The 14504-nt window shown below is 31.3% G+C and overlaps 3 protein-coding genes across 6 annotated transcripts; 1 reads left to right on the forward strand and 2 right to left on the reverse strand.

The window, feature by feature from the left end:
* Positions 1-8810: 8810 nt before the first annotated feature.
* Positions 8811-9236, reverse strand: LOC145035242 (uncharacterized). The gene has a single exon (XM_078983816.1). The coding sequence runs from the start codon at positions 9234-9236 to the stop codon at positions 8811-8813; it is 426 nt and encodes a 141-aa protein (XP_078839942.1).
* Positions 9237-9254: 18 nt separating this feature from the next.
* On the reverse strand, positions 9255-10107 carry LOC145035243 (uncharacterized). Its single transcript, XM_078983817.1, has 2 exons — positions 10031-10107; positions 9255-9561 (listed from the first exon to the last, which is right to left on the reverse strand). Exons 1-2 carry the CDS (start codon positions 10105-10107, stop codon positions 9255-9257), a joined length of 384 nt encoding a protein of 127 aa, XP_078839943.1.
* Positions 10108-10408: 301 nt separating this feature from the next.
* Positions 10409-13613, forward strand: LOC145034691 (F-box/LRR-repeat protein At3g26922-like). 4 transcript variants are annotated; one of them, XM_078983177.1, is made up of 6 exons: positions 10409-11074; positions 11479-12413; positions 12537-12737; positions 12807-12926; positions 12996-13277; positions 13371-13613. In XM_078983177.1, the coding sequence occupies exons 2-5, from the start codon at positions 11526-11528 to the stop codon at positions 13233-13235; spliced, it is 1449 nt and encodes a 482-aa protein (XP_078839303.1). In that variant the 5' UTR covers positions 10409-11074; positions 11479-11525; the 3' UTR covers positions 13236-13277; positions 13371-13613. The 4 variants fall into 4 exon arrangements, with proteins under 4 accessions (XP_078839303.1, XP_078839301.1, XP_078839302.1 ...); XM_078983175.1 differs by having other exon boundaries at positions 10410-10932; positions 11016-11074; positions 12807-13277; XM_078983176.1 differs by having other exon boundaries at positions 10410-10852; positions 11016-11074; positions 12807-13277.
* The last annotated feature ends 891 nt before the right edge of the window (positions 13614-14504 follow it).

Below are 14504 nucleotides of genomic sequence, written 5' to 3' on the forward strand. Positions count from 1 at the left end.
AAACATTGTCTATAACATATCAAACCATAAATCATCAAAACACGTCTCAAAGTTAAAACATCGAATAGTAATAAAAGTCAGAGTATAATTCCATGAATCACATAATGTGGAAATCTGATGTGCGTGTGATGTGCAGCTACCACGTTGGCTCTTTCCCCTTCGATGAAGAGGTACCTAAAACAAAACTGAAAACTAGGGGTGAGCAAAAACCGAACCGCAAACCAAAAAAAACCGCATAAACCGAAACCGAAAAACCGAAATCGAAATAAAAACCGATGGTGCGGTTTTTAGTTTTACAAAAACCGAAAATACTCGGTGCGGTGCGGTTTCTAGTCTTGCAAAAACCGCAAAAAACCGAACCGCACAACATATATATATATATATATATATATATATATATATATATATATATATATATATATATATATTAAGTGTTGATATTTATAAGAACCAAGAACTTATGACAATTAAAAATTCTATAAGTGTAAATGTCTATCTTATCTATCAGAGGATGACTTTATATTTTTAAGCATACATTCAGTGGTATTTACAATAACAAATAATATTTATGACATTTTTTTTTTAACATTTAAATATGAATGGTACTAGTGATATAGTATCATTTTTAAGAATACATTAATTGATATTATCCTATGTACTTTTGAAACAAATATTATATAAATTCGTAGTATATTGAAGCATTAGAAACATGTTGAATAGTGGCTATGTAATTTGATTTCGAACCAAGAGGTGGTGGTATCGGTTTATATCCAATAAAAGATTAGCACTCCTCATCTGAGTCAAAGTAACTCGTTGAGTTACTTGAGTTTTAGTAAAAAGACAAAACGAAAAAAATAAAAACTAATAAAAACCGCAATAATAAATCGCAAAAACCGAACCACATAAAACCAAACAATGCGGTTTCTAAATTTCAAAAAACCGAAATTGCGGTTTTCGGTTTGGTTTTGACCAAAAACCGCACCGAACCGCACCATGCTCACCCCTACTGAAAACTGTAAGCACGAAGCTTAATGAGTTCCCCCATTATACCACATAATCACATACTGTCAGCCATATCTGGATGCCCGACCTACCCTGTCAAGCATATATAGGTGCTCGACCTACCCTGTCAGGCATATCTGGGTGCCCGACTTACCCTTCGGTTTATTTCAACCGGTTATGGGGACTATTTCACCCCTACCACTACCACATAAAAACATAGCATAAACATATAAATCACATATATCATAATTTGTCTAGCATAGTTGGGTACTAATCGACCCCTTTGGTCCTATCGACCAGTAACCGGGGACTATTTCACCCCCTACTACCACTATCACATAACATCATATCATGCTAACACATAAACATAACAGGTAGCAGCAACCTAGATGAATATCACAAAGACAATCATCTAATCATACATTTCCTACTGGTGGGCCGACATTGTGGCCGTAGACCCACCGCTATTGGAAGGTAACTCACCTCATGGTACTGCATGTCTAAACTCGCGGAAAGTGGTCTCTAAAGACTGCTCCGATGAGTTCTGGCTATCATGGTCATATTAACACCAAATCAGAATTTCTAACATTACTTGGGGTAAAATGACCATTTTACCCCTAGGTCCAATTTAAGAATATCCATAAAACCCCACCATAATGCATTAAATCCAACGCACCCAGTGTCCATCAAGACTCCCTAAGGGTCCACCAATGGCCCAATTTTCCAAATTGGGCGCAAACTTTCAAATGGGATTTCTTACAATCTTAATAAGTCTTTAGCCCATAACAAAATAATCCTAATTGGCCCAATATGGCCCCAAGGGCCCAATGCTTCTGGTTCCAAATTCCCAGGTCTAAATTATGCTTTACAGTAGGCTATGAGGCCCAAGAGTCAGGCCCAATGCTTCCGATTCCAGATTCCCAGGTCCAAAACTGCTAAAAGTTAGTTGTGGACTGAACACATCCCATGTCGAAATAGAGGCTAAAATGACACGACCCGTGTTCAGCAAGGTTAATGGGCTTGGTCAAACACGCCTTGTGTTCACTTTCTTAGTGCACTTCCAATATCCTTTTATTCGTCTCTACTTCCAGGCGCAAATTTGATTTTCCAACTTTTTTCGTTTCACGTCCGATCGTCCCGATATCTTCACCCATGCTTCCAGGCACCTCCCAAAGCGCATTTCCACATCCAGATCACCTAAAAAAATTGTAAAAAAATGCAAATAAGGTTGTTCTAGTAGGTAACATGACTTTTAGTGAAATGCATGTAAAATAAAATAAACTACACAAATGCATAAAATGGGGGAAAATATGTGTAAAAAGGTGCACAAAATGCACCTAACAATGATCCAACTTACGCCCACAAATTATAACAATTGGAAGCAAAAGATGGAAGACTTGTTGATTATGAAGGACTTAATAGAGCCTTTACATAATAGAGGTGTCAAAGCCAATACAACGACGAATGATGATAATTTATAAAAAAAAAAATTGTGGCACAAGTTTGTCAGTGGACTGACAATAGCATTTTTCACTAGGTCTCTCGAATCACAAGCTACAATAGCGGTTTTAATCAGGTCTCTTGAATCACAAGCTATAGAGCGGTACATCTATAACCTACTAGGCGTGAGACCCGTGTAATACACGGGTTGATTTAAAAAAAGATTAAACCTTAAATTGAAATGTAACCAAAAAATATTTTTTAATATACAACTTTAAAATAAGAAAAAGAAAAAAAATATATTTATTGCAATTTAATATTATATATATGATATTTAATACTTCACATACATAAGTAATATGACTTTAATTTTAAAAATTGAAATAAATAAAAAACGGACAAGTGGATAATATTTATTTCAAAAATACCATAAAATGACAAGTATCAAAACTCATTAGAGATTGACATGTGGCAAAAAAAATATTCATTTATTAAGGAGGATTACATAAGTCAGTTCCAGGATCTTCTAAACCAACTCGACCTATCGAATGGCATCTGTCAAAGTGATTTGTATGTATGTATGTATATATATATATATATATATATATATATGTGTGTGTGTGTGTGTGTGTGTGTGTATAACAACTTCCGAACAAATGTAAATATCTCTAATCAGTGTAAGCTTTGACGAAACACTCAATATAAAGGGTAATAATTTGTTGTTGCTTAAGGTATTAAATGGAAAATTTAGTGATACATTCATGAAGACACCAATAACCAAATATTAGAAGAGAAACATTATGACATCATTTTAAACAATTTGGACCTTTGATTGTATTTCAATCATATGTTTTGTATCCTTAGATCAAATTGTTGACATCATCTTCCCCAAATGGAATGTATTTAATTCCAATAAAAGATTTCCAATTGTCAAACAAAATTAACTTACATTCGTTGAAATGAAATTTATATAATTCCAATAAAATCTTTCCAACTGTCAAATAAAATTAACTTACATTCGTTGAAATGAAATTTAAATAATTCCAATAAAATCTTCCCATATTTTAAATCTTGAATTTTCGGTGATAAATGTTTTAATATAGTCAGCTTTAAAAACATATTAGTAACAATCCATTTCAGTTAACGCATTAATATCAACCATTAATATAAATATATTTATATTAGTAAACCATTAATATAAAATCCATTTTTATTAGGAAACCATTAATACTAAAAAATCATATTCAAATTATCACATACATATACGATTCATCATTGAATCCACAGTTCACATTTATTTTCAATCGTTGCTTTTCTTCAAACATTCTCTCACAGCATCATTCTTATTGTTTATAACTTTCATTATCATTCTCTGCTTCAAACCTTTGTTGTAGTGCAATAGAAGGTTAGTACTTTATTTTGCTTTATATATATATATATATATATATATATATATATATATATATATATATATATATATATATATATATATATATATATATATATATATTGTTTCTGTATCAAATATATGTATTCATACATTTCGATTTTCTTTGTCACAAATTATATGAAACTGGTTAACTATTTTTCTGAAACTTTTCAAATAATCAAGAAAAGATATTACGTACCTTTAGCAAAACAGAAATTAACTATCTTTGGAATTGACACTAATTAAGAAAATGTTATTTTTATATATTAGAGATGATTTTTTTTTTTTTTAATTATTATGTCATGAGAATCCAATTAACTTTGGTGAGATTTTAAAATATTTTGATATGATACTATTACACTTTTAAGTTGATTTAATAGAAAATAATATATAATCTATTTATGTATCCATTAAAATTAAGTTTATAAACAATTTTGTTGACAACTATAATAGCTTTCATACTTCTTTATAAATCATACATCTTTATGGATAAATACATTGTATACGTCCATTTTATTTCATATAAAAGTTCTTTCTAATTCTAATTGTGTTCTCTTTCATTCTACACCCATGACTCAAAACAATCACGATGAGATCATCTTTGATAAAGTTGCTGACATCGATACATCCAAGGAAACCTGAAACATTCATGTTCAAGTACTCTTGCTTTGGTAGCAAACTTGAAAAACAACTCAAACATGTTCAACAGCTTGAACATGATTTTAATTGACGAGTAGGTACAATTTTTTTCTATTATGTTGTTTTTAATTTATAAAATTTTAAACTTAGCTATTTTTTTTTTTCACTTACATAGCACTAAATACAAGAAACAATAAAAAAAATTCATTAGTTCGTTTGAAGCCCTCTTTGATGAATGATATGTAAAGGGAAATTAGTAGTTTTGGTATGGTCATAAATGAAGGAGGTTACATGCCGGTTGATTATAAGCATAATAATAATTTCTACAAAACAACCAAAGTTCGTGTATAAATGATTTTGCTGTTATGGTGGATCCTTATAATTTTGTTAATTTCCAGAATTTGATAGTCAGGAATCTCGACACTCGTGTTGCATTCGATAATATTTTATTTTAACATTCTACCTTATTTACATGTAAATATTTATTGTATTACATATTTGTGATACAACAACCGTTTTTTTTTGTTCCAGATTTTTTTGTTCTGGTTGTGTCAACTAATTCCATGAGAGTGATTATTAAAAATTCAAGGGGGAAATGGATGATGAACCTGGTTGATCAGGATCTAAGTTAAGTATGCGTTTAAAACATTTTTTTTCTACATGATACCATAAAACATGTCGTTTACGTGAAAATGACATGTTCATCCACACTTCAATATACATGTTTTTTTTAGCATTACTTAAAACATTTCGAATCCACTAATTATAGAATTTACCTTTTGTCATACATGAAATTATTCGTTTATCGTTATCAGATGGTCCATTTATGATCTTTTCACTAACAAATTGGTCAAAGGTGTTTAGAGCTATTTTACACATTTTTTTATCACATGTCTTCATAATTTTAAGTTTTAAATTTTCATCTTCAAATTCCATTTTTTAGTTACATATGTTCATTGGTTTTTTTTTTTTTTTTTTTTTTTTTTTTTTTTTTTTTTTTTTTGTTTAACATACCAACCTACTTTATTTTATCTTTATATAGCAACCATAAAATTTATAAATTTACACAACAATATACATATTTCGAATTTTGTCATCGTATTATACTTTATAAAAATACAATTCCCTTCAAAATAATTTTCATCAATAATTTCATCCATAATTTCAACCTATTTAAATTTGTATTTTCTTTATATAAATTTTTTTAATGATGCCGATTTTTTTTCCTAAAAAGGTATATCAAACATTCATGTCTTAGATAATGTTGCCCATTATAGTTATTACTTTCCAAAATATATCGATTTGATGAGGAATTAAATTTAATAAAGGAAATAAATGTTAATTCAAACAATATATATATTCCATAATTATTACATGAGTTTATTAAAAAACATATCAAGATGTAAACATTAAACATTTTAAAAATGAAATTTCTAAATACATACAAATAATGATATTATACAATGAAATATAAAACTGAATAGATTAAAAAAACTATTAAGACATTCAATCTTGAAAATAAATAGTTATGAAAAATTATAAAGTAAGATAAAATCTATAAGATATTATGAGATTTGTAAATACAATTAGTAAAAGCGTTATGGTTATTAGAAAAAAAATAAGATCATTAAAATTAGTAAAAATGCAATATATAAACTAAATTATCACAAGAGTAATGAAATGTCATTATTTGATATTTCATATAATTGAAAGATATACCAAATTACATTGATGATATATTAAATTTATTAAAAGTTGCGTCAAGACTAATGCAAAGTTCTTGTGAATACCAAATAAATAAAAACAAACATAAATGGTAGCAGTTATATTCATAATCAATTTAAAATAAACCAATTATGATTTAGAAAAGAATTTCCATTAATGATATACTAAAATTAAATCAATGTAACATTTAAAATTCCATAAATTATACTCTATGACTTTATTTAAATAAATAAATTAGTTGTCAATATTTAATGCAGTGAAAAAAAATGGTATTTTGGTTGTCAATGGTACCTTTATTATGGAAGGAACTTCTAATTAGAATAATTATGCTTATATAACAATATCATAACCATATGTGACGGGAAAGATCATTCAACTAATGAAACAAAAAAATATTCTATACAAAGAGGTCCTTCAACAATTATCGATATTTATCGATTTTAATGTATCTTCTACACATTTCAATAATACCAACAACTATAAATTTTTTTATAACTATTATGCAATGTGTGCAGATATTTGTATGTATTTTATGCGTTCCCGCGTTTAACGCGAGTTATAATATAGTTTTCAAGTAAAAAGGAAATCCGTGCAGACACCTTGTAAGCTAATAGTAGCTCCTTGGTCATAACGATTGGCTCCTTGTGTATTCATTTGCTAGTTTTCTTACATTACACGACCCTTTCAAATACTAAGTGTAATTTTACACAGGATGTGGAAGGGCCTGATAATTGTTCGAATGTTGTAAATTATATGTAACATTAACCCAATTCACATTCGACATACATATTTATCAAATACATTTATCTCAAAATGTCCAAACATATAATTAAATACGCCAACTGCCCCTCTCAATTTAAGTAAAAAGGTCGTTAGTTAATGGATCTCTAACTATCAAGACGGAATCCATGTTCACTGCTAGCGATCCTTACTTTCAACATCCTTACTTTCAACCCAACCCATATTGTAGACACGTTATCCATATCGACTTTGGACACCATGTAACAGACGACGACTTTAAATAGTAAACACTTGATACCATTTTGTAGTAAATGCGTCATTTATGGAGACAATTAAACCAGAACTTAGACTAAACACTCCATATAGTAGATAATAACACGTAGCCTTTAATATATATATATATATATATATATATATATATATATATATATATATATATATATATATATATATATATATATATATATATATATATATATATATATATATGTTGTTTTTCTTTTTTGCCAACATTAAAATATAGTAGATAATAATATGTAGCCTTTAATATATATATATATATATATATATATATATAGTTTTTCTTTTTTGACAACATTAAAATAAATAAGTAATTTTTATTTATTTTAAAATTTTATCATATGTTTAACTTTAACCCAAATAACTATTAGCTAATATGGTTTTTTCTTTGTTTTTTTTTCCCACATTATAATATGCAAGTAATTTTTTGTTTTATAGCAATTTTTTCATTTCTTGGATCAAATTTAGTTATATCAACAATGAGGCATGCATTGATGTAAGCTTAGGCAACTATTTTGATAAATGTGCTCGACTCGATGGTATGTATATATGTATACATAAGTACATAACAACTTAAACCGACTCCTTGTACATTAAGAACATTTGGTATATCAAGGACGAGTAAAGTCGTGGTCTACATGGCCATGGAAGTTCATCGTGCACACCATCCCGACCTTCTGTGGTCGACGTGCTCAATTGTGGTGCAGACGACGAACGTAAACGGCCAATAGGGAAAGAGGAGGAACGATGCATGCGTCGGGTTTTGCGATTTGAGGGAAAGAGATGGTCAAAACTTTAAGAAATTACAAGTTTCGGTCCTTAGATTTACACATATTAACAAAACTTGACCTATTTTATTGTATTTTTTATTTAAAATAAAATAAAAAAATGATGTAGAGTGGAGTGGTAGTGGTGGGTATCCCATAGGTTTAACGGTAGTTAGTGATGATGATGTGTCACCGACCATTACACTACTAGGTGTGGACAACATGTTATTACATGTTACCACACCCAAAAGGTGCCATATCGCATCCTACTCATACATGGATCTTATAACACCCAATGTGGAAATGGGCAACATCTAATAACATGTGATAACACTAATTATTTTTTTATTTTATTATTTATTTTTAATATTTCGAATTTGTTATTTTTTTATTTATTTAAATTTGAAAAGTAATTTTTTTTTAATAAAACTTAAAAACAATAGAAAAAATTACAACAAAACACAAAAACATTTAAAAACCTAAAAAGCAAAAAAAAAAAAAAAAAAAAAAAAGATGATAAAACAGACATTTTTGGCCTAAAACTATTCATCTTCATCTTCGTGACCAACATAGATGTAATCTGCCAAGTCTTCACGGAGTTGCTTATGTTTTCGCTGATCTTGAATATCAACCACTCTATGTAAATATTCCGATGTCCCTGGTTGAAATTACACATGTCTTGGCTTCGTAGGCGAATACGTTGCAATATTGCGTCCTTTATCTTCGATAACCATGTTATGCATTATGATACATGCATACATGATATATCATAAAGTATCTAACTCATAAGGTCTCGCTGCATGTTCAACTATGTGCCATTTTGATTTCAAAACCCCAAAAGCACGTTCAACGTCATTACGTGCTCCTTTTTGTCGTTTCTTGAAATATTTGTCACTTGGATCTGTTGGGTTTCGAAACGCCTTCACAAACGTGGAATATTGTGGATATATTCCATTTGTAAGGTAATATTCAAACTTATATTCATTTCCATTCACTGTGAAAGGAGCATCCGGGGCTTTTCCTGACAAAAGATCGTCAAATATTGGTGATTGACCGAGAACGTTGATATCGTTGTTAGAACCCTCAACCTCGAAAAAAGCATGTCGAATCCATAAATCTTGTGAAGCAACAACCTCTAATACCAACGAAGGCGCTCCATGATGACCGCTCGAATACTGGTCTTTCCACGCCATAGGGCAATTTCTCCATTTCTAGTATGTGCAGTCAATGCTCCCAAGCATACCCGGAAAACCATGTCTTTCTTCATGCTCCACATATAGTTGTTGCATATCATGCAACGAAGGTTTGCATAAGTATTGGTCACTGAAGGTTTCGACAACACCTCTTGCCAATAAATACAAATTTTCTCGTGCGGTCCTCTCAGACATTCTCATATAATCGTCAACAGAATCGGACGACTCACCCATTGCCATAAGTTTAATTACAGCAACACATTTTTGCAACTCTGTGAAACCTCGTTTGCCTTTAGCATCATATCTTATTTGGAAAAATTCATACCTACATAAATATTAAATATGTAAAAATTGTATTTATTTTATCTAAAATTGACATTTTAAAAATTATAAAAATTGAAGCAAACTATATCTAAATAAATATTAAACATGTAAAAATTGTATTTATTTTTATCTAAAAGTGACATTTTATAAATTATAAAAGTTGAAACAAACGATACCTAAATAAATATTAAACATGTAAAAATTGTATTTATTTTATCTAAAAGAGACGTTTTGTAAATTATAAAAGTTGAATCAAACGATATCTTTCTTCCATAGCGTTGGCTATCATTTCAAATATATTTTTTCGCAAACGAAATCTTCTTTTGAAATCGTTTGGTTGGTAGACACAATTTTCCGCAAAGTGATCGTTAACTAGCCGTCCATGCCCTTCCTCACGATCTCTATTTAACGTTGCATGTCGCGTGAGTAGTGGAGCTGGATCTGGCTGTACCAGGCTGTCTGTATAATACCGGTACATCATAATCACGAACAAATCATCTTCATCGTTATCATCGTTGTACGGATGGGCCGGATCAAATTGACCCATATTTTGGTTTTGAAATATTGAAAGAAATATGTAGAGAAGTATGTGTTTTGTAGGTAAAAATAATAAATGTTATGTGATAGTATATATAAAACTTGATTTTTTTTATGTTACCGTTTGTTTCAAACGGTCAAAATTATAGTTGTTGAAGCAAAAACACAAGAAATAACTACCTCCCGTTATGGGCATCACGCGTAATACCATAACACCTAATAACGGCTGGGGGCGGTGTTCCTCCCGTTATGGTCACTAATAACAGGAACCCGTTGCCCACACCCGTCTTTTTTATAGTGATTATCGGTAGGTACAATCAGGGGTGGAGCCTAGCATGGCCAGGGCATTATTGGACTAGGGGGATAACTTTTGAATAGTTGTCATGGTATTGTAGCATTTCACGGGCAATGGAGGCGAAAACGAACGCTGGAGAAATTGTAGCATTTCACGCCTAAATCGAATCGAAACGGATTTCTTGGTAAACTCAGACGATGAAATCGAGGAGTCGTTTCGTTATAAATCGCCACCGGTCCACCGTCATCGTCTATCGACTTTCAATCCACAAATCACAATCAATGACTGATTATCTTGCTCCTCTTCTCATCGTTCTCGACATCTCCACGCTCTAGACCTCCAGTTCTCCCAAAATCCAAATCGTCAAATCGATTCACTAATTCTCGACAGTCCAATACAAATTTGAAAGGCATTCCATCCTGTTTAAATAGAAAATCAGAAACCGTTCCAGACTTTTTAAGTGAAGTTTCTCAAAATCATAAATTCAGAATTGTATCTGTCCGCTCTGATTTCTCAAGGAGTTAATTTTATGAAATTCTGGTTATATTAGTTCTTTGAAATTCCAATTAAGTTTTCTGATTTATAACTACTGAATACTTATTACTGATATTGTGATTGTGAAGCCAGCCGAAAATTGAGTGAAGCAAACGCAGTTTTCTGCTTTCTCCAATCTCCAAATCGGGTAATCTGACCTTATAAAAGCATAGTTAGATAGCATTGGTTTAATTTTTTGTTTTGATTTCCGAATACAATTGAATAATTATCTTTTTCATTGTACTAAAATTACAATGTTTGGTCCTTTTTAGTTTTCAGAATGCAGCCTCACTATCTCAGCCTCTTCCAAATATGTTGCATTTTTCTTTGTTTACACTTCTATTTGTTGAATTTAACGGATTAAGCATGTTCCAACCAAACAACGTTTGGGTGCTCAAAATAGAAAACGGAAAAGTTAGAGAACAAACACTTGTTAAAAATTTGCAAGGGTCTTTCAATTTTGCAGATATTGTTCTCAAAACTCTTAGACAAAAACTCATAACTAGTTTACAGTTTAGTATGTCCTGATTGTTGTATTCTATTTCATTGCAGGTTTTGGAGCAAAACAGAATGCATAATGATCTGGTTGTGATGTGTAAATGAACACAAAATCTCATAAATGTACAATGGGTTTTAGGCATGGCATAATTGGAATGATTGTTGATAGACTAAGTAGCTTGCCAGATGATCTTATTCATAAAATCCTCTCTTTTATTAGCCTGAGACAGGCTATTGAACTGAGTGTTTTGTCATCTAGATGGAGGTTTATCTGGACTTCATTGCCATATCTCAATTTCAATGAACCCCATTCTTCACCCCACTCTTTGAAATTTGTTTCTAATGCTTTGTCTCAACGCAATAATCAAACACAAGTATATTCAATCAACATCACGTTTAGCAATAAATCTTTCAAACGAATTCTCAACTACACATTCTCTCACAATATCCAGCAGTTGAGTGTATCTTTTTACTCATCTTCCATTATCATGACTTCCATTTGGGACCTCTCAGCTTTAAAGACATTACATCTTGATGGCATCACATTGTGTGATGATAATACTGATAATTGCATTGGTTTTCTATCCATGTGCACCAACTTGGAGAATCTCTCGTTAAGAGGATTCAAAGTGAGGGGAACAAATGATTTGACTCTATGTCATCCTCAAATTTCCAATCTCACACTTGAAAATACACACTTGAATTTGAATTTGGACGTTATCAAAGTGGTTGCACCTCAACTCAAGAATCTCACTATTAACTATTTCAATGGAAAGCATCTGATGATTTCTGCACCTGGGCTTACCTCATTGGAAATAAAAAGTTGTCGTCTTTTTCAGCTAAGTGCTACACAAGGTTTCCCTTCTTTGGAGAAGGTGGATCTCTGTTTTATTAATAGAAACCCACCATACATTGGAGATCCTCGTAACTTAGATTGTGTGCTCCAACAAAGTGTCAAATTTCTTACACTAAACCTGGACATTCTTGAGGTATTTTTCCTAGATGTTGTTTGTCATGTGTATCTTAGTATGTCCACCATGGATGATGGAAACAGTAAAAAGACGAAAACAAAACAATCTATAAATAACTTTTTTTTTCATCAACTTATGTAGTGTTTTTCATCCATGAGAATAATGGCACCTCAATCTTCTCCATTTGCTAACTTAAAGATTTCAAAGTTTTCAACGACTCATCCAATAAGGGTATACTTGGAAGTGGGAGCCCAAGAGAAATTAAGTACGTCCACTGAAATAAAAAACTATGAACAGCTAAATACTTCTCCAAGTGCAATCTGTACATTTGTCTCATCTGAGGTATTTATGTAATTAATAGCAGTATGTTTGTGAGTGATAATTTGTATTATTAAAAGCCAAACACTACAGGAGATTAGAGTTATGAGGAATGTTATATCTACACAAGAGGTTGTTGCAGAACTACGGGTGCTGCTAAAGCAGCGTAAAGCATTTTGTGATGCGAACAAGGAACAGCCCATTGCTCCAATGGTGAGCTGTAGGGCACAAGTTAACAAGCAGTGGACACAATCTGCCTCTGAAATGCAATCCTATTTGCAGGAAATGATGCCACATTTTAAGCAAAGCAAAATGGAGGAGCTTATGCAAAGTAAGATTGAGGAATTACTGACAAAGTTAAAACACATTGAAGGATTGTTGACTAAGCTGCCTGCATCAAAGAGGCCTGCAATGCAAGCACCATTTTGCATTGTGTGTGATGAAGCTGCCATTGTCACGGGTGATATGTTGAAATATATGAAGATTCGATATATTAAAAAGCCAAAGTGTTCAGATGTTTAGTTTCATCAACATACAACATTGCTGCCCTTCTTGTAGCAAATTGTAAGTTCTTGATTTCAGTTATACTCGTAAATTTCAAGGGTATGATTAAAAGGCCAACCTTTGGTGATGTATTATCTTCTGTTTTGATTTCAGGTTACAATTTACCATAACTTATCTATGAAATTTTGGATTTGAGGTTTCCACTCTCTTCTGAAATTAGACCAGAAACATCATTTTTAGTCTGTTGATCACCTTTAAGATTGGCTTATCAAACTGAATAAAAGGACATTTTGTATTTCTTGTGTTTTGGATCCAGGCATCTCATCCTTTCTATTTTGTATATTAGTACTCTTTCAATTGCAATACATCCCATCAACTTATACTGATCTGTCTAAATTCTCTACAACCAAACTAATTCTCATTATAGTCTAACTTTTAAGAATCAAACATCAACTCTCCAATAGAACCTGAACCTGCAATGCATGCACGATAATTTATTTATGAAATTTTCATGACTTCCATTACCATTGGGTGATTTCATTTGTTGCATCAGTGGAAATCAACAGTTCCCGGAAAATAAGTCTAAACATTTCTAATACTTACAACTGTAATAATATAATCTTAGTTATCATCATAAAAGGATTATATCATAGAAAACATTTTTAAGTTTATCAACGATGGATTGCTATTTATTATACTGTGCTTTCAAAAAGCACAACCGATGATAGTTCATATGCAGTTATGCACCGAGTATTTGTTGTGTATGAACAGGAAAGGAGTAGTATCATAAATTAGGATATCGTTGTTTTTTCGATTCCAGTCCGCAAACCAAAAAATAGAAAATCTGTTCAAAGTTCAAACTATCTATATGTGATTATGATCAGAAAAGAATGTGATAATTACACAATTTGCAATTAACAGAATAAGATGTTCGGACAATATATGCCACATGACGACATCCGGGTAGGTTTTTATAGAGAAAAGATACCTTTTTTCTTGAAACCTATGACTCTGGAAGATCAATTGCACACAGATTGGATCCCGAAATTTTAGCTTCTAAGAATGTGCGTGTGTGGTAGCATTGTTAAATCAACAGAGCGCCAATCTGAATTGGATCATAATCGCGGTCCATGGATGATGCTAAATTGGGCCCGACATATTGTTGAGCTGCTTATCTTTTAATCACAGAATTAAACATGATCTAAAATAATAATAATTAAAAAAACTAAAATAAAATTACAAATTACGTGATCAAACGGCTTAGAATTAACTTTTTTACCAATTAAT

The sequence above is a fragment of the Lactuca saligna genome, chromosome 3 (genome assembly GCF_052625555.1).
Source record: "Lactuca saligna cultivar CGN05327 chromosome 3, ASM5262555v1, whole genome shotgun sequence".
NCBI lineage: Eukaryota > Viridiplantae > Streptophyta > Magnoliopsida > Asterales > Asteraceae > Lactuca > Lactuca saligna.

What these genes read in the sequence shown, in the direction of transcription:
- LOC145034691 (XM_078983174.1), top strand. Translation starts at nt 11,526, where the DNA reads ATGAACACAAAATCTCATAAATGTACAATGGGTTTTAGGCATGGCATA. An exon ending in TAAACCTGGACATTCTTGAG is followed by an intron (nt 12,414 to 12,536) that starts GTATTTTTCCTA and finishes CAACTTATGTAG; the next exon opens with TGTTTTTCATCCATGAGAAT. An exon ending in GTACATTTGTCTCATCTGAG is followed by an intron (nt 12,738 to 12,806) that starts GTATTTATGTAA and finishes CAAACACTACAG; the next exon opens with GAGATTAGAGTTATGAGGAA.
- LOC145035243 (XM_078983817.1), bottom strand. Translation starts at nt 10,107, where the DNA reads ATGGGTCAATTTGATCCGGCCCATCCGTACAACGATGATAACGATGAA. An exon ending in TTCGTGATTATGATGTACCG is followed by an intron (nt 9,562 to 10,030) that starts GTATTATACAGA and finishes ATATTTATGTAG; the next exon opens with GTATGAATTTTTCCAAATAA.
- LOC145035242 (XM_078983816.1), bottom strand. Translation starts at nt 9,236, where the DNA reads ATGGCGTGGAAAGACCAGTATTCGAGCGGTCATCATGGAGCGCCTTCG.